This window comes from Castor canadensis, chromosome 7 (genome assembly GCF_047511655.1).
Source record: "Castor canadensis chromosome 7, mCasCan1.hap1v2, whole genome shotgun sequence".
Lineage (NCBI taxonomy): Eukaryota > Metazoa > Chordata > Mammalia > Rodentia > Castoridae > Castor > Castor canadensis.
In genome coordinates, this window is record NC_133392.1 from 5,760,377 (window position 1) to 5,779,629 (window position 19,253).

Genomic DNA, 19,253 nt, shown 5'->3' on the forward strand with positions numbered 1-19,253 from the left:
CATATTGAATGGATTTTTCTTCTAATACACATGTGGAGTACACACTATACCATGGGATTTGGTTAATGTCAAATTAAAACCTAATTTTAGCATACAATAGAGCACATTACATAGAATTTCGTTCCTACGAGACACTAAAAGACTAAGAAGTAATGCACAGACCCAAGAATGCATCCAACATTCCCAAGTGTGTGACTGTTCCCAAGCACTGAATTGAGAAGTTGAGCACAGCAGAAGGCAAACTTTGAGCCTCAAGCCTGACCTTGAGTTTCTAGCATGCAAGGCTTAAAACGCCCTTTGAATTAGTCTCAACTGAAAGTCCTGCCTGCCTGCTCACTTGTCAACAGTCTTCAGAACACCCTGAGAGACTGTACCCTCTGGCTGACCATACAGAAGGCCATCCACAGCACACACAGAAATTTGCAAGATACCAAGTCACAGTCTACAGGAACTTACACTTTTATGCCAAAAGAGAAATGCAACAAAGACACAAAATTCTCACTTCTTACCACCTTCTATATATTCTGACAGGATTCCTGGTACAAAGAAAAGCAACAGTTTTGCAACTGAAGGAGCAGGGTTCATCAAAGAGATTAGAGACTAGCTACCTGCAGTTCCTCCCACAGAAAGAAATCTAGGTGGGGGCCAGACAGACAGGATGGTGCACACCTGTAATCTCACCTACAGGAAGGCGGGGTAAGAGGTCAGCAGTTGCCCAGGGCAGCTCAAGGCCCTATCTGAAAAACAAACTAAAAGGACTGGGTTGTGGCTTAAAGGGTACCACTCGAGACTCTAAATTCAATCCCCAGCACTGCCCAAAAAAAAAAAAAAAAATCTAAGTGGAACTTAATTTGGTAATACTTTAATCACCACAGACCCTTTTAAAAATTTAAGGATAGCCATTGCTGTTTTTTAAAATGCTTTCTGATCCACAGATCTGAACCACTATTAGAGATGCCTCTGTCTGGGAGTTTCTAAGAGCTCCTTCAACACATCCCATAGCACCCTGATGAGTTAGTTTACAGGCCAAGGGCTATTTATAAGAGTACCCTAATTTCAATTTCTTAAATAAAAATTAAGCAGTTAAAATTAATGATGTATTGCAAAATCATGTTCCTTTTCCTCTTACTAATTTTCTGTGTTTATTTTCCGAAAGCCATGTAAAATATCTGAAACCCTTAGTATTTTGTTGACTTGACTACAACCACACAGCAAGCAAAGAATGCATGTAAGGCCATTATAACCACCTCTGGCTTGGCTTTATGCAATGTAAGTCTGTCAGAGGCAAACTTAGGGTTTGTAGGAGGAAAACAGGTATAGCTAGGAACTCCCACCGAAGGACAGGAGGACTAAAACTATGTCCACTCACATAGTAGTCAGTACCAACTCCTGTTTGTTTTGTTGCCATATTTTTGTTTAAAAATTGCTAAGTTGAACATGAAATAGCGACTATGAATTTGCTCAGATTTACACAAAACATTCATGGCTAACTTTATGCTTTTAGGATTTTGAGTACGTTTGATGAACAATTACTGCAACTGCTTATTACTGTGCATTTATGGGAAACCACAGTAAAATCAAAAGTAACAAGCCTGCCCAACGAGCAGCTGTGGGGCTTTAGGAAGTTGTCTGCTCCCGAGAAATTAACGCACTCACTTCCTTCCACAGCCCTTGCTTGGTTATTGTAACATTAGCATATGAGAAACAACACTCTGAATAGAAATACAGGCTTAACAAAAGGTAATCTTCTGCAAATATGAATTTATGAGCAAAGAAATGCCCTGAGGGAATCTGAAATGGAAGATGTCAGAGCTCCAACATCTCAGCATTAATAAGACTTCTTCCAAGACCAAAAGCCCCGGACAATTGCACACCACGTCAGAATGTAAAATACTCCCTGAACTACCGCTAGCACAGCTAGAAGTTCTTCTCAAACCATAAGAGGTATTATCTACAGTCAATTAATGGCAAAAAATGACCACTCTACTACATCCATAAATAAGTACCTACTTCTGTTTAAAAGTAGATTTTACTTTTCACGCTCAAAATATAAACTCTGAAGTGACATCAACACCTCTTGCTTGATCCTGTCATCTAGGAGCCTGAAAGCAACCATATGCCCCTTTCCAACACAGGCCCTCTCCTCTAACGCTCACTTTCTTACAGTGAGCAAGCTGCATTCCAGCACAATGCTGGTCAAAGGGCAGACAGCCCCCAACAGTAGCCAGACTGAGGGCCATGTTGCTCTCTGTGCCAGACCCCATCCCTGAAGCTCTCCTGTCAGAGTTCCCCAGGGAAGGAAAAGCAAGGTCCAGAAACATGGCTCTATTTTTAAGCTTTGATTGAACATCCCGTTTTCTTACCACATAGAGCTGCCTCCAGATGGTGGACCACTCTCGGAGTGTGGTGGTGACTTCCTGTATGAGTGGGAGGTCACCGGGGATGACAGTTTCATGTTGCCTGGGAAGAAAGCAAGAGAGAGCTGTTGATTCCATGGCTTCTGTAACCACTGTTTGCTGCACGTGATAAATTCCCCACCCAGGCCATCAAGTCCAACAGTTAAGTAAATGGAAAGAAAATATACAAACATAGCTGTGTTCACACGCATAAACATACATGTCTAAGAATGACAAGCGACATTTGTACACATCTTGAGAGTGTTCATACATTATCCTGCATGTAAGTCATCCACCCCATCCATCAAGGTAACATGATGTCAGATAATAGTCATTAAAAGACTTGGGAACATTAAGATATGGGAAGGAGGAAGTATATTCACAATGCGTGCACCCATCTATCTTAGAGATGCCATAAATTTCACCCAGTCTGCGTGGCATTAAAATGCAGGTTTGGGTTAAGGTTATTTTTGTATTTCCATCATGCATAAAACTCATTTTATGATAATGCAGGAAGGAGTTATCCTTGCTGAAACAGGAGACAAGTTACAGCTTTATAGTGTCCATGGGTCCTCTAGCCAGCCCCAACACTGAACACCCTCTTCTTCTTTCCATAAACTCCAAAAGATTTAACCCCTGTATTGTTTTGAACTCTTTATCTATATATGCATGCTTATAAATCAAATCAGTCATTGTTTGGTGGGGGTCAATGCTCGTCTCAGGCACTGCTCCAATCAGACTGAGTCTCTATCTGTGAGACTGAATCTCTGGCTTGTGTCATTAGGCCACCTGGCCTCAGGGGTCCTCTCTGTGTGTCCTGAACAGACCAGAAGCCCAGCCAGAGTGGTAGGTCCAGAGTCATTGCAATAGGTCACCCTACCTGGGGCCTGGGTTACCTATGGGAGGAACCCCCGACTTGGGCTCATAGTTGGGATTCAGGCTTGCGGTGACTTACTGATGGTGGGAGTTCCCCAAACAAGAGACAATGGAGAAGGAATGCTGTCATGAAGGTAATACTCAACATCTAAGGAAAACTGTTTATTACAAGTCCCCACTATGCTACATTTCCCCACTATGATACACACCTCCCTCTGGGAAAGGTGACTGCTGAAAAGTCCCCTGCTACCAGGTTTCTGGGTAAGTATGTAGCCACAGATGTGGTTCGTTGGGGTCTGGTCACCTTACAAGGCAGCGTGACCACTCATCAGCAGCTGGGGAGAATGCTCTCCCCTCCCAGGGAGACCCCTCCATGACCCCGAAGGTCATGCTGAATGGGGAAGACATTTCTCACTGGCTACGGAAGCATGGAGCTCAATTAGAATGCACTTCACCCAGGTGAGCAGGGCTTCAATTCCTATGCCCTGTCCTGATCTCAGTTCTGATGCCTGTTCACCTCCCCCCCACCCCGCAACATTGGCAGGATGGGACCCCTAGGACAAACATTGGTACCAATGTAATTCTGCTTTACCTGCCAGGGATCAGTAATATATAACCCTGACAATGTCTACCTCATAGGCTATGGGTAACACTAAAGGAAAGACAGCCATGGCAAAACAAAACATCTGTAGGAATGAATGGGACATGGTAGGGATAGGGTGCCGGTGAAAGGATACAAACTTTCTGTTAGACAGAAGGAATAAGTTCAAGGGCTCTCTTGCACAACATGGTAACTACAGTTGGTAACAATGTACTGAACACTTGAAAATGGTTAAAAAAGTAGATTTTAAATGTCCTCACCACAAATAAATAAGACTATGAGGTAGTGACTATGTTAATTAGATTGACTTAGCCATTCCACAAGGTAGACATCTTTGAAAACATCTCATTGTACACCATAAGTGTACACAATTTTTATTTACCAATTTAAAAAATACAGCTTTAAAAAAAAAAAAGGAATGACTTTGAGGGCAGAGCAGATGCTCAGTCAATAACAGTGGTTGTTAACAGTCACATGTTCCTACACAATTGTAGGAAACACCCAGAAATAGGTCAAGGCTGAAGATCCTGACTGGTATGCTTCCCATGGAAGGGAACAAGCACAAGCTGTGGGAGCAGAGAGGCCAAGTCCCAAGGGAGAGGCAGCAGAGAAATCAGAGAAGGCAAAGGGCAGCACCTGACAGCACTGAACAGGTAAAAAGGAGGGTGAAGCAGCTGGCAGTGGGTCACTAACAGCAGCAAGAGGATGTGACAGCCCCAGTGCTAACAAGGGGCTTCATGTGAAGAGGGGGTGAGCAATGTCCAATACTGCAGGCAACACTGCTACGCCTGGACATGAGGAAGCTTGGGTCACCTGTCAGGACAGCAGAGAGGACAAAATGGGAAGTACTGTTGTGTGGGAGAAAAGGCACACAATCTGTATTCAACGACATGCAACAGTCACTGGGGATCTCTGCAAGATGGCAGTGCCCTGAGGGAGGACAGAGATGGTATCATGTAAGAGGAAGAACACAGAGGAGAAAGCTCATGTAAGAAAGAGAACATGGAACCTATAAAGATCATGAGAAAGCAAGAGAGAGAGAGAGCCTGCAAGAGGGACGGGATAATGACCCTAGAGAACTGAGGCAATGGGGGTGGGGCAAAAGAGTGGCCATGCAGGCACTAGACAGGAGGAAAGACCAAGAAAGAAAGTGGACGTCCACAGCATCTGGAGAAAAGGAAGGTGAGGTCACCTGTCGGGTCCAAGGGCAGGAGACCCTTTAGAGGCAGAAGCTGTGGGCAGCCAGGTTGGGTGGGAGCAGTCCTCAGGGCTAGGTCAGATACACGGGGAGCAATAGCTGTGAGCCCAGAGCATCAGCATGGCAACTGTTCCTACACTGCTCCCTTCACCCTGGATCTGCTCACTCACCTACACCAGGGACCTTATACCTAAAGACCCAGGAGCAAGAAGCAAATGTGCCCCTCCCACCTGCCTGTGGCTCTACTTACTAAGAATCAAGGTAATTTGTGTTCACTTTATTATTAGGCTTCATTAATACATTACACATATATTCTATACGTATATATTATATATGTATATATAAATGCTTTTGAAAAAATAATAGTCATAGGCAAGCTGACTTGAATAAGGATTCTGACCCAGACATACTAAGTACCTCAAATGCACACTTTATTCAGTTATTTCTGTAAAGGGGCAAAACTTTCAAAACCTCCCTTTCTTTTTCTTCCACTTAGAACTGTGCATACAAAACATTGTATCTGTCTGAAAAAAAATCACCATCACGCAGGTCATCACCACCAATGTCTCTAAATTATTTTCCTCATCTTAATTATGCATCATGGAACTCCAGAACCCAACAGTCCTTTTCATAGGTTAAAAGTACAGTGCTTGGAAAGGCAATTTTGTAATCAGCCAAAGAGATGTCATTATGCAGTAATCATACGACTAGTAATTTTACAATTTACATATTTAACTGAGTGTGAAGATGGAGCAGAGACCAAAAAAGAAAGCACTTTAATGTCCCTTCTCCCAAGTTCACACCTGGCTATTCATCTGCCATTCTGCCTAAAGGGTTCCAGTTCTACAAATGTCCTTTTAATGATCTTCTACATCAGTCTGATGACCTCAAGGAAGTATACACCACAATTAGATCAGATGTAAACTCACATGTGCCCCAATTTAACAACTGTTACTTCCCCCAACCTCTATTTGTATCACAGCATGACAAGTCTTCCAAAAAAATGGACTTGGAGCTGGGGGAGGGGGTGGTCTGTGAGTTATCTACCAAATGGAGTAGCTCACAAAGCAAGTAGAGCACTAAGACCAACACTTTCCAAAACTGACCTCAAGTTCAAGGAGAATGACTACAATTATAGTGCTGACCTCAGACTCTTTAAAGGATCAAAGCCATGTCATACACAACTCTGAATTACAATTCCCTTTTCCTTTCCCAAAGGTCCTGAACCACATGGTCAATCACACCTATAATCTTAACCCCCAATATTGCCCTACCTTACTTTGGAAGCCACAGAAAGTATAGTCATTGCAATTCTTCAAGTAAACATCAAGACCAGACTCACCCTTTGCCTTCAACTATCGCTTCTTTAAGATGAATATATGAAGCAGGAAATATACCCTTAGGGGGAAAAAAAAGATAATTTTTATTATCAATATGAATACTAATGGAAAATCAAACAATCACCCCACAAAGATGGGGACAGGGGTGGCTGGAACAACACTAATTTTTATAAGGCTTATGTTAAAGCCTCATATGAACACAGCAAAGAAAACACAAAGTATTAAAGACAACACAATCAGCTTGTATTTCAGACTCTGCAGATGTCTTAGAAGAAAACAGAGACATGCTTGAAAAGAACAATTCCACAAAGACACAGGAAACTCCTCATCTTCTCCATAGGCCACCTTCGGTTCCACTGTCGACCTTGGCACAGGCACATCAAAGGATATCTGATGCCAAAAACAGAATTTTGATGATGGTTTCTCCCTTGCAAAATGGTAGGACTGTCATCAAAAGTTGGTTTAACAATCATTTGTCCACTGATGACTGCACTGTGCTCCACACAGGGGCCATGGTAAGATCCAGAAAGGTGGGATGAATTTCACTCAATCAGTAATACTGGAGGGCGAAGAACTGCCTTAAGGATATAGAGTGCCCCGCATGTCCCAAATGAACCATGTCCAAGGAAGACAAAGTTCCTCAACAGGATGCTCAACATCAAACATAGTCTGTGAAGTGCCAGGAAGACTTTTATTGAGTCATGCAATGGGATGTCCTCACAGGAGTGAAACATAGGTGAGCACAGAGTGAGCTCCTGGCTGGAGTCTTGGTCAGCACAAACCACCAACCACGTCATGCATGAGATCTAATGCATGCAGCAGAAATCCAGTAAGAGCCCTGTGGTTCTGAAGCACTGGTTGTGGGAAGAGAAGCTCCTGACTGGGTTCCCCAGGTATCTGCCTTGAAGGAACCGCACAGGAGATCCAGACACCAGACTGCTACTCATGCCTGCAAGGTCATGAGGCTCAGAGAAGACTCAAGAGCTAGTGGGCCCCAGAGATCCCTGTTCCTCCTACCTACCAAGAAGTGGCTGCTTTGCATGTATACAAATATGATCACAGGGAGGAAAGGGGTCTGGCAGGAAGTCAGAGACTGAGCAATAATAAAGAAGACCCAAGAGACTCAACACACGGTTACTCCATTCAGGTCCCAAGTATCCCAGACAAGTCCAAATTGCAGGATGACCTGCAGGCAAGCAGGGGACATCTTTCCATGATGCCAGTGGGTATGTGCATGGATGGGGTTAGAAAAACAATCAAGCCTTTCCAGCCCTTCCAGGTCCACAGGAAGAGATCCCCTCCCCGCAGCAAGCCCACTCAGAGTCATCAGGCAGAGGAGGGAAAGAGGCTGCACAGACTGAACACACCTGGAGTTCTGAAATGAACAACTTCAGCTAGGGCACGAGGGACCAGCCCAGATCATGTGCACATTTGTAAATGTTCATACAGAGGATGCTCAGAGAGCACTTAAGAGTGTCCTCTGCTACTGCCTGGGAAGCTTCATTTTCTTTGATGATGGTCCCTGACCATTTCCCTCTTATAAAGTGGTAAGAATGTCATCAAAAGTTGATTTAATTTATCAAGAACAATATAAGATTAGAAACTGTCAGCAGTATTTTAGTTTTCTTAAGTTATTATACTCATCTGTCAATGAGGATCTAGGTAGAAAACAACCACACTCCTTCCCAGCTCTGTGGTGTCAGTGAGATGCAAAGCCTAGGCACCCTGGTGCAGGGCAGGAAATACTATGTACGGTTCAGGAGGCCCTGGGGGAGTAGGAGAGATCCCAGATTGAGGAAGGCAATACCAGAGACCAAATTCCAAACAAGCACCAAAGGAAAGTAAACAGCTCGCCTGAGGCATGAATTACCTGTGTGGTGCTGGGTAGGAGTACAGGAAAGGAGGGGGGAGTTAGTTCAAAACCCTAATCTCTTTATTATTAAAGTCCTCAACTGTAGCTCTCCCAGAAGAAACAGGGTTTCCCCTGCAGAAATATACCTTTGATTATAGAAGAAGAAATCAATGTGAAATGAGAACTTTCCTTGGAGGAGTCACCTTCCACCTGGTTGAAATCAATCCTATCCAAACTCCACAGCTGCAGGTCACTGAATGTCAGAGATGTGCAGTTCAGTCTGAACTCAGCCAGGCTGAGGTGGGAGGTCCTTGCTCCAATCCTTGGGTCTGGCTAACCACCATCATAAGGGCAATTCTCCAACCTGAACCATGAGGCAGAGGACAGCTGCCCTGGGGACCAGCCTGGACCATCCCATGTGACTGCCATGAGAGGACGGGGCAGCTTCACAGCCCTCACAGAGCTCCAACCAGGTTGGCACAGCTTGGCTCAGGCCTCTGGGGAGAGCAGAGCAAGAAGGCCCTGGCACTGGAGCCTCTGCACTTCCATAACCTCACTACAGACTCAGGACCACAATGGAGAGTCCAGCCCAATATGGAGACAGAGTGGCCAACTTTAAGAAGTAAAATGAATCATCTGTCAAGCATAATCAGACATTAAAATGTACAAGGTAACATGGAGAGCCTAACCACAGCTCAGAATGGCTGTTACTTCAAAATCACATCACAGAATAAAAAAGAAGAACCGTAATTAGGTTCTGCAAAGCTAAGAATGTCGAAGCCACCCAGAACTGTGGGGGAGTGTCCACCACAGTGCTCTGAAGTGTAATTACATGTTTTCGTTACAGATACTCAAAGGACCATGCACACATTCAAAGGATAGCAAAAAGTGGGTTTTTTTGGGACTTGACTTGAGCACTCTGAAAATTGTCTTAAGCAAGAGGGAAATGAGCATGCATGAGTTCTGCACATTTGTTAATTCAACAAGGACAATATAAGATTGGAAGATGTTCACAGCATTATCTTGAAGTCATTATGCTCAACTCACCCTCTTAGACGCACAGCGCCCCAGAAGGATGAAATATTCTATTAGGACAAAAAGGATGCCCCCTTTATGAACACAGGCCAACACCACATCACAATCCAGCAATTCACTCACAGGAAGTAGCTGAGATTTCTATGTACAGGTATTATTCAGAAACAAACAGTTCAAGGTCATTCACATTTTAACCAATTCATTTCTTAAATTCAGAGAAAGAGATACATAAGTAAAACTCTAAGACACAAATGAGATGGAATTGATTTCCTGTCACGGTTTGATTTATGAAGGAACATGCATTGTGCTTAATGAAAAGGACTTACCTTCTTAGACTTTTTCCTTAAGGTGTATCCTCTGTACCACCCTAAACAAACACAAAGTTGAAAGAGTTAGTACAAGAAGACAAAGCAGGTCTTAGCAATCCCTCCGTGGTGTGCAAGCTCACTGCTCCACAGAGCCAGTGAAGGCAACAACCCTAAGGCCTGGGAAGGGCATCTTGTGTCTCCATCCTTCTGACCTTCATGCCTTCATCTCTGCCTGCCCCACCTGGCCCCAAAGCAGCGATCTGAAGAAGCCTCACCCCTACAGAAGGGCTGGTCCTTTTAACCAGTGTCCCTGATTAGGCTCCATGTGTCTACATTTTCCTATCTCTCCCTCTGCCTGACTTAGACCAGGGCTTCTTCAAGTGTACAAAGCAGCATCCTCAGATCATCCCGAGCTGCACCAGACAGAAAACCCATTGAGTACTCACTTCCTCCTTCTTCAATGCAGAGGAGCTTTGCCCTGGGGCATCCATGATCTCACAAAGTACTTCTATGGCAGACTCAGCCCTCAGCAGGAAGTGCCAGGGACAGACTCAGCACCCCCCCAATCCCCATCCACTTCAGAGTTGGCTTGGATCCAATTTCCCATTCCCTCCATGTGGTGAGAGAAGGAAAAGTGGGAGAGTCTCTGAAGAACTATCCACCTCAACAGCACACCAGATCTGACCCCACCCTTGGCACCTCCCAACAGGCTGAGTGGAAAAACTTGTCCGGAACCAGTCTCCCCACTAGTCCATCATGGCATGAAGTCAGATGGCTGTTTTCTTACCCCAAACATTCTGAAGTCACTCCAGGCCGCTTCACTTCCAGAAAGAAAATCAAAAGCTCAGGGACAAATCCCAACTCCACCCCACAGGAATAAAAGGACCCTGTTGCAGGGTAGCAGACAGCACTTAGAAAATGTAAGCTGGGTGAGTTCTCAAAAAGCCAAACCCCAGAATCCAAAGACACATCAAAGAACAAGCTCAGATGGAAACAGAAACGGGCAAATGGGTGACAATGTCCTGGGTCCTCTCAAAAAGTAGTAATTTTTTTTTTTTTGTGGTACTAGGGTTCGAATTCAGGGCCTCATGCTTGCTAGGCAGGCAGGCATTCTACCACTTGAGCCACTCCGTCAGCCCTTTTTTGTGATGGGTTTTTTTCCAGATAGGGGCTCATGAACTATTTGCCTGGGGCTGGCTTCGAACCTCGATCCTCTTGATCTCTGTCCCATGAGTAGCTAGGATTACAGGCATGAGCCACCAGTGCCCAGCAAAAAGTAGTAATCAACAACCAAGGGTAAAGAAGATGACGATGAGCCAGGAAGCAATGGTGCCAGTGCAAACAAAATCCTCAGGAGATTATTAATCACTGCTCTTTTTAGCACTCAGAATTCCCAGGACACTTGCAAAGGATTTGCTAAAACCCAGTTAGGACCAGCTGAACCCACAGACTATAAAAAGGGGGCACTGCAGGTTCTAAATGTCAGGTGACAGGCTTCCAAAAGACTATCTCTGACAGCCACATGGTCAAGTGTGAGGTTTCAGAGATGTTAGTCCTGAGTCAGTGGCCACCTGTCATACGTGCTCACAGACAGTAAAATGGAAACAGGGAGGGCAAATCTAATGAGTTATTCGAAATGTGCATTTACTCAATTAAAGAACTGTCCTTTATCCTGTCTTATGCCCTTCCCACATTTTTGGCACTAATATGTCTTTTCTTCTCTGAAACTGACAAAGGATTAATGTCCCAGAATATATAAAAAAAAAAAAATCAGAGACAAGAAAAAGGCAACAACCAAGTAAGAAATAGAAGCAAACTGAATAAACAATGTATTAAAGAAACACAAAAGACTTACACGTGTATGAAGGAATGCTCAAACTTAATGAAAGAATCAGAGGAATGAAAACTTAAAACTGCTGAACGGTAATTTAGAGTGCTTGAAACTGGAAGGCTGCCCCAGGCACTGAGAGGGGTGTGTGGACTACAGCTGCTGTGGAGAATGTAACAGGTCCCGCTCACCCAAAGTGTGAACCCCACACTGGGAACCACCAAGCCTTCCTGGGAACATAGCGGTGCCTGTACACCGTGGGTCATATACAATATGTGTATAGCAGCATAGTCCAGGTGGCTGAAGCAGAGATAGTCTGAACTGCTGTAACTGGGGGCTGGGGGGCTGCAAAACCTGGGACGTGCACACAAAGCAGTTAGACCTATGGACTGAAACAGACAACAAAGGCACTTCCTAAAGTAGAGCCCCGTGAGACACAGAGAGCTACAGCCATATTTATCTATAATAAAAACATGTGCACCCAAAACAGGGCAAGAACATAGGTAAACAAAAGTCCACTTCAAATAGGGCAGAAGTTTTGTTTCATGTTTTGTTTTTAGAGGAAGTGAGCTATGGGGATGGTGGGAGAGGAGCATCCATCCTTTTACTTAAACTTCTTTTATAATATGCTTTCTAAGCAAAATGCAAACCTATGGTTGCCTTCCCCAGATATTCTGCATGCATTGTGTCTTCATCTAACTGAGCCCACATACTATGGGCCAGAACCTTTTTGGGTACATAAGTACAGACCCAGATTGAACCCAATGTCTGCTCTCCAAGAGCTTGTAACTGGGGGCACAGGGGTGTGGGGTTAAGACCAGCTACACTGCAAGACAGAGGGCTCAGTTTGAAATATGGTTCCAAAGAGGAGACAAGGCTGGGGGTAGAGAGAGCCTCAGTCAGTGGAAATAACAGGTGGGTTAACTTCTCCCAGGCTAGTGGCCTGTACCTAGTCAACCCAACACTTTAGAGACTGGGAAACATGGGCAAAACATAGCCCTGAGCCCGGGGAGGCCACAGACCAGCACAGGAAGATGGCGGTCATTTTGGAAGAAAATCTATCATTATCACTCTTAAAAATTTAAATTAATCATGTTCAAATGTCACAGCTGCATCAAAAGGATAACTTCCTGACCTTTGTGCAATGGTGGCAGCTTCCTTTAGGTCCAGTAGCCAGCCCTGGGAGACCTTAAGCAAATGAGCAGGCAGTAGGATTGGCATGTCTTTGATGTATTTAACAAAGAAAGGGGGAGCAGGGGTGGGGGGGTGGGGAGGGAGGAAAAAAGCTATGTGGGGAAGGGGGATGATCATCTAGAAATGACACCCTTTGCAGCAAGCTGGGTAATATCCTGAAAGGATCACAGCAAAAAAGAAAATGAAGGCTGACAAACAGGAATTATTTTCTTAGAGGAAAAGTGAGGAGGGGAAAAGAAAGGAGAAAAAGTCAAACTCAAAGATAAACCATGAAATGCACAGAGATGATGAGGAAGATGCAGGAAAACAAATGCAAGTATATTATTTTGTTTTCATTCAATGATGATAAAGTCACCAAGTTTCCTGAAGGTGAAATGAGTTCCCTAAATGCTTTTCTCTGAACAGAATCTGATTAAAACCAATAAGTTAGCTGTCAAAGAAAGGAAATTCATTTTCCACTAAAGAGCTACAAAGATTGAAATGTTTTAATCAGACGCTAGGAAAGTTGACAAAATCTAGGAAGGTGCACAAGACTCCTTATCACGATGTCAGCCTGAAAGTCAAATGCTGCCATCAGAGTTTTTAGAAGTTAATGTGTAACGAGGACCACTGATGGCACTGTTTAAAGGGTATATCCCCCTCATGGAGCAAGGACAAGACACTGTAGTCTCCATACACCCAGGCACCACAGGAAATCATTAACCATTCAGCAATGATCTCACTACCCAGTGTTTACTACCCAAGACTCCAAGTTCAGCTGACCGGTGGCAAAAATATAAATGATACCAGAGCATTTCCCTTCAGATCAGAAAAGCATCTGTGATGAGAAGTTTGATCCTTAACCTCTACTTAATTTCTGTTTCCTCCAAGCCACTGGCAATATGTACTTGAGAGTAGATTAGGAAATCCAACTGTCAGCTGTCAAAATCAAAAACCAGCAGACGCCCACCACAGCTACTCACTGGAGTGAGGACTGGATCTGTTTCACAGAGCAACAGCTGTGTCCAGGCAGATGCCACCAAAGGGGATTTTTTTTCAGATAGGAATTTTTAGGGTAAAAAGTGAAAACAGAGGAGTTCTAAGTCAGCACCCATCGGGTGGAGAAACGAGAGCCAAAACCAAGGGTACTTTAATAGGTGTGTGCTTCTCAGAGCAGTCTCCAAGGGACACCAGAGTCAGCCACAACTAGACTGGCCCACAAAAGCTAAGTGTGGCTAGTTCCTGTGCAAATGGACCTTTCTGAAAGTTTGAATTGTTGATTGCTCTGGGGTATCTACAATATCCTCCTCCATTTGGAAAGGCTTAGCTAAACCTGGTCTAAAAGCAATTTGGTTATTTAAATTTTCATTAATCAGTTCTTTTTATTCACGTCCTAGCTGGGGATCTCCACCCCCCCCACCCAAGCCAAAAACTAGAAAAAAAATCTTAACAAAACCTCCAGTTTGGAGCAATGCTAAAAAAAAAAAAAAAAAAAAAAAAACTCAATTATTGCTTTCCTTCTGTGCAATAATAACCTCAGAATAAAGTGAAAAGTGGTCACTCAAATAATATACAAAACACTGAATAAAAAAATATGAAAACCAGCTGCCTGAAAAAACCAAGGATACCTGAAATCCATTGTAACCACCACGTTTACCAGATAACAGTTCCAACTACTTCACTGGACTGCATCCCACATGACTGTGACAATCTACTCACCCCTAAGAAAACGGGGTCACAGACAACAAACGGAAGAGGGAAAATTAAGTGCCAATCGTGACTTGCTGTTAACAAGTCAAAGTAAGGGCATTTTAAACATATGTCACAATTCGCATCAACACAGCAAACCAACTAATGAAAACTAAAACATCTTAAATCTATTTCTTCATCAAATGGTTATTAGCCATCAAGATTTACATACTCTTGCAAAAACAAAAGGGCCAATGAAGGTTTTTTAAGAGACTAAAAATAGGAATTTTTAGTTGTAAGTTGATCTTAATGAAGTCTCATTTAAATAACAAATAGAAGAAATTACCTAAAATGGGATCCCTCTGTAAGAAAAGAATTGTGAGAATTGTACATGACGACGTGTGTTTGTGTAACCGGCACTAAAAGAGTATCCCACCCGCCCAAAACAGCAGGAAAGGAGACATGTGATAACACGTACCTTCATATGTCTCTAGGATGTGCACAGTGTCTCCGATTTGTAAAGAAAGCTCATCCACTCCCCTGGCATCATAGTTATAAAAGGCTGTTGAGAAAAAAAAAAAAAAAGGAGCGAAGATATATTAACAGAGGTAGACATGACTGTGCTGAACTGTTTTTTGCTTGTTTTTAATGTTGAAATGCATTCAGTCTTTGCCATGTCATCAAAAGCAGCCTTTTCTTCCAGACACAAAGTCAGAGAAATACACAGGTCCCAGCACCCCAGACAATCCTGCCACATGAACATGTACAACTCAGTGCCATTAATTAAACTCACAGTGTTCTGCAACCATCACTCCTATCTATTTCCAAAAATGCTTCCATCACTCCAAACAGAAACCCTGTACCCACCAAGCACCAACTCCTCACTCCTCACTTGGTCTGTGTTACACGATGTACCAACCTGAACAATATTCCACATTACCGAATGTTTATAGCAGGAAGAAAACCGAGGACGTGGTTAGAAGCATTTTCACTGTCATTTCATATGCTATCTTTATTTCCATTAATAGAATTTTCAATTTTTTTCTAACTATGAATCAGTTGCACTCAGACTAAATATTTCTTGGAAACTGAACTGGCACAATTGTCCTATAACCAATGTTGATATTAAGCCAACAGGTCACATTTCAATCACAGTAGACAAAAATACATCCAACATTAATAAGAAATCCCTAAGAACTGGGAGTAGAGCTCACTGGTAGCAGATTTGCCTAGCATGCTCGAGGCCCTGGATTTGATACCAAGCACCACAAAAAAAAAAAAAAAGAACAAATCCTTCAAGATGACAATGATATTCACAAAATGCCTGACATCCCAAATATTTGTCCTAATATACAGCTGCTCCTATTTTGCAAAAAGAAAGTTGTATTGCTCTTACCTAAGCTCCTAAACAATCGAATTATTAAATTTAACCACACTTGTCCTCAAGTATCATGGGAGAAAGGCAACTCTCACACATGTAAAGGACGTTACAAAGTGTCTTAGACTCAGAAAGTATTCAAATCGTTTGCTCTTGATTTATGTAAAAGAAAACATACATGTATGCACACACATGCTAGTGCACACACACTTAGAACGATGTTCTTCCTACACAAATCATTGTACCATTCAATGTAAAATTCAAAATCCTGATCAAACTTCTCGCCCATCCATCCCAAACATCCCAACCACACCAGGCTATCCTGAAGCATCACTGCCATCAGGCAGTATCTCTAAAGTTCTCCTTCACCTCAATGTGTGCAGACTCCTCCCATAAGTCCCTCCACCTCTGGACACCTTGCCTTACCTTCCTCCAACCCTTATCCTGAGTTTCTTCCCAAAAGGAAAAGCCAATCGTCTCACAGATAGGGCACCAACCCGAACCCCTTTCCCAGTCGACTCCCTGCTGGTGCACCTTTAGAATGCGCAAAGTGAGAAAGTATTTCCTCTCCACCCTCCAGACACTTCTGGCTCTGCACCACAATTCATGCCTTTTCTATCTCACTCTGTGTGAGCCAAGCCCATTGCAGACTGTGTATTGAGATGTCCCCACTAAATAAAAGTCACATACCTTTCACCTGTGTGCCTCCACTACAAGGATGGTTTAAGGAGTGACCCCAAGATGCCCTGGGATGCAAAGGCAGACTAGAATTTCAGCCCAGGCAGCCCTATGGGTCCATGTCCTCGGTCCCTAGAGACACACAAGCGAGCAAAAGAATACCTCTATTCCTGAACACCTAAGTGGCCACAAGCACATGACATACTCCCCATCTTCAGTTTCTCAATCTGTCACCTAAGGATACCAGCACATAGACTCATGTGTGCACGCTGTGTCTTACAGATTTTAAAGCTGCTGACGGATTTGGCACAATGGGGCCCATAGTGAGCACTGAGCTAGTGCTCTTAAGGTGGTAGGTATTTTGTTTTTTCTTCTCTGACTACACAGCTTCTAGAATCCTTTCTTAAAAATTCAAAGTGAAGGCATGTTCAAACAACCACACAAATTCTAAAGTGTCAAAAACCATGTGAAAAAAGTTCCATTTTCTCAGGTATTTCTCCCCAAACTCATAAAACGTGAGTGTCCTCAACTGACAAAGATGGTGAGTAGCAGCTGTTAAGTTTATTTAGCATTTTACAGTGAGTCTTTAACTGCACAGGCAAAGGAAGCCCAGAGCATCTGCAGAACTTCCCATCAGGCACGACCATATTCCTAAATCTTTCAGGGCCACAGGAGCACTTCTCTCTCTTCTCAACGCCTCTATTAACAGTCCGTTCATTGTACACACGCAGTGCTCACTCCAGCAAATTCATCACCTCTATTAACAGTCCGTTCATTGTACACACGCGGTGCTCACTCCAGCAAATTCATCACCTCTATTAACAGTTCGTTCATTGTACACACGCAGTGCTCCGTTCATTGTACACACGCAGTGCTCACTCCAGCAAATTCATCACCTCTATTAACAGTCCGTTCATTGTACACACGCGGTGCTCACTTCAGCAAATTCATCACCTCTATTAACAGTCCGTTCATTGTACACACGCGGTGCTCACTTCAGCAAATTCATCACCTCTATTAACAGTCCGTTCATTGTACACACGCGGTGCTCACTTCAGCAAATTCATCACCTCTATTAACAGTCCGTTCATTGTACACACACGGTGCTCATTTCAGCAAATTCATCACCTCTATTAACAGTCCGTTCATTGTACACACGCAGTGCTCACTTCAGCAAATTCATGAGGCTTGCATATATATATTACAGACCAACAGAGGGAGAGAACAGGATCACAGTGCATTATAAGCACGTGTGGAAATGTACAATAACCCCCATTTATTATAGGCTAATTTTAAAAGATACAAAACATAAGCAGATGACAAAAATAAGAAAAATGTAATAAAGTGAGCCCATCTTATGTAAACACATCCAGGCATGTGTGAATCTGTAACACACATACTTGCAATTCTTTCCTCTGTGCCTTACCTCTCAGAACCCCATTACACCCTGTTCTTGACATAATATCTGAAAAGTCGGGGTGAGCGTCTCAGGAAATGAACCTGAACATCTATGACTTGGGTGTGCACATGATCCCCAAATCACATAGTTAGGACCACCACATAGGCTACCCAGCCCTGGCACTGTCTTCAAACTGGTATTAATAAGTAAATAACCCAGACATAAAAATCGATTAAAGAACTTGACAATATAACAGCGTTTGACAAGGCAAGGGTGGCAGATAGAATAAGGGCTCTCCAAAATGTTTCCATGAGGGACAAAAGTGTCCCTCATGAGGCACTGCAGGTGTGACTGAATTCAGGTGTTGAGATGGAGAAGTGAATCCTGGGTCTCTTCAGTGGGCCCAGTGCAATCTCAAAGGTTCTTCCGAAAGGAGGCAGGAGGGACAGAAGGCAGAGCAGAGATGAGGTCCCAGGGTCTCAAGAAAGGAGAAAACACTAGCACAGAAAGACAGCAGCCTATAGATGCAGGAGAAGGCAGAGGCACATTTTCCACAGCCCTGTGGACACCTGGATTTTAGGACTTTGGATCTGCAGAACCAGGCGATGCTGGTGTGAGTTGTTTTAAGGTCAGCGTGTATGGTAATGTGTTATAGCAACAACAGGAGACTTGTGCAAGGAGGTATGTCAACAGGTATGTAGGAGGTATTTAAAAGTGGACCCTGTGGTTAATTAATTCACTCCTTTAGGCAGCTGGAACAGGGTCTCCACTGTAGGAACCTGGACACAGGTTGGTGATGTGAGGAAAATGAGGACAACGCAAGGATTTGAAAAAACAAATCAAAACACCCAAGTATTCAATTTAAGACTATGCCATATTTTGATGTTCAACCTTTCAAAGTTGCCTCTCGTGAGAGGCGCGGGTGAGGATAAGGGCGGGGTGAGAAAGAGTAGAAGAGTCTTCTTAGAAGCATGGTGGTAGGAAATGCCATCTGGGCATTAAATGTCTTCACGTGATGCTGTCGCACAGCGATGGCAACCTTCCTACCATCTCCTTACTTTTCTCATCTGCTGAGTCCTGGGGATCCCTGCACTGGAGAGCATGGTCATTGTGTCTCATTCACATCCAGGAAAGTGTGGCCATAGCCTCCCTCTAGGCGGTGCCCGTATGCCTAACACACTCCTCCTTCTTGAGCCCGTTTGCTTTTCACAATGGCCGAGGTATAGATGGGTGCCACCCAGTACCAATGCATGTCCACATGGACTTCTCCATGCTGGACTGCAGAGTCCAACAGAAGCTTGGCATGTTGCTGATGGGCAAGTTAGATGGGAAAAGTACAGGGATCTACCGCATAAATCTCGCTTCCTGGCTGCTGGCATTTTTAATTCTCACTTTTTTCCATAAAAGCTTGGAAGAAGCCCAGAGTGAGTAAACACATGGGCCTTTTACCCAAGCTAAAAAATGAACACTCTAATCTGTGCCTCATATACCTTATGTGCATA

General features: G+C 43.6%; 1 protein-coding gene across 2 annotated transcripts in view; it reads right to left on the reverse strand.

The window, feature by feature from the left end:
• The window catches only part of Dock1 (dedicator of cytokinesis 1), a 477,546-nt gene that overhangs the window by 408,498 nt on the left and 49,795 nt on the right, over positions 1-19,253 (reverse strand). For both annotated transcript variants that reach the window (XM_074078054.1, XM_020167338.2), the window contains exons 2-5: positions 14,775-14,858; positions 9,625-9,665; positions 6,414-6,469; positions 2,364-2,460 (exon numbers count right to left, since the gene is read on the reverse strand). In XM_074078054.1, the coding sequence (XP_073934155.1) occupies positions 2,364-2,460; positions 6,414-6,469; positions 9,625-9,665; positions 14,775-14,858 (278 nt within the window). The remainder of the gene's footprint in view (positions 1-2,363; positions 2,461-6,413; positions 6,470-9,624; positions 9,666-14,774; positions 14,859-19,253) is intronic.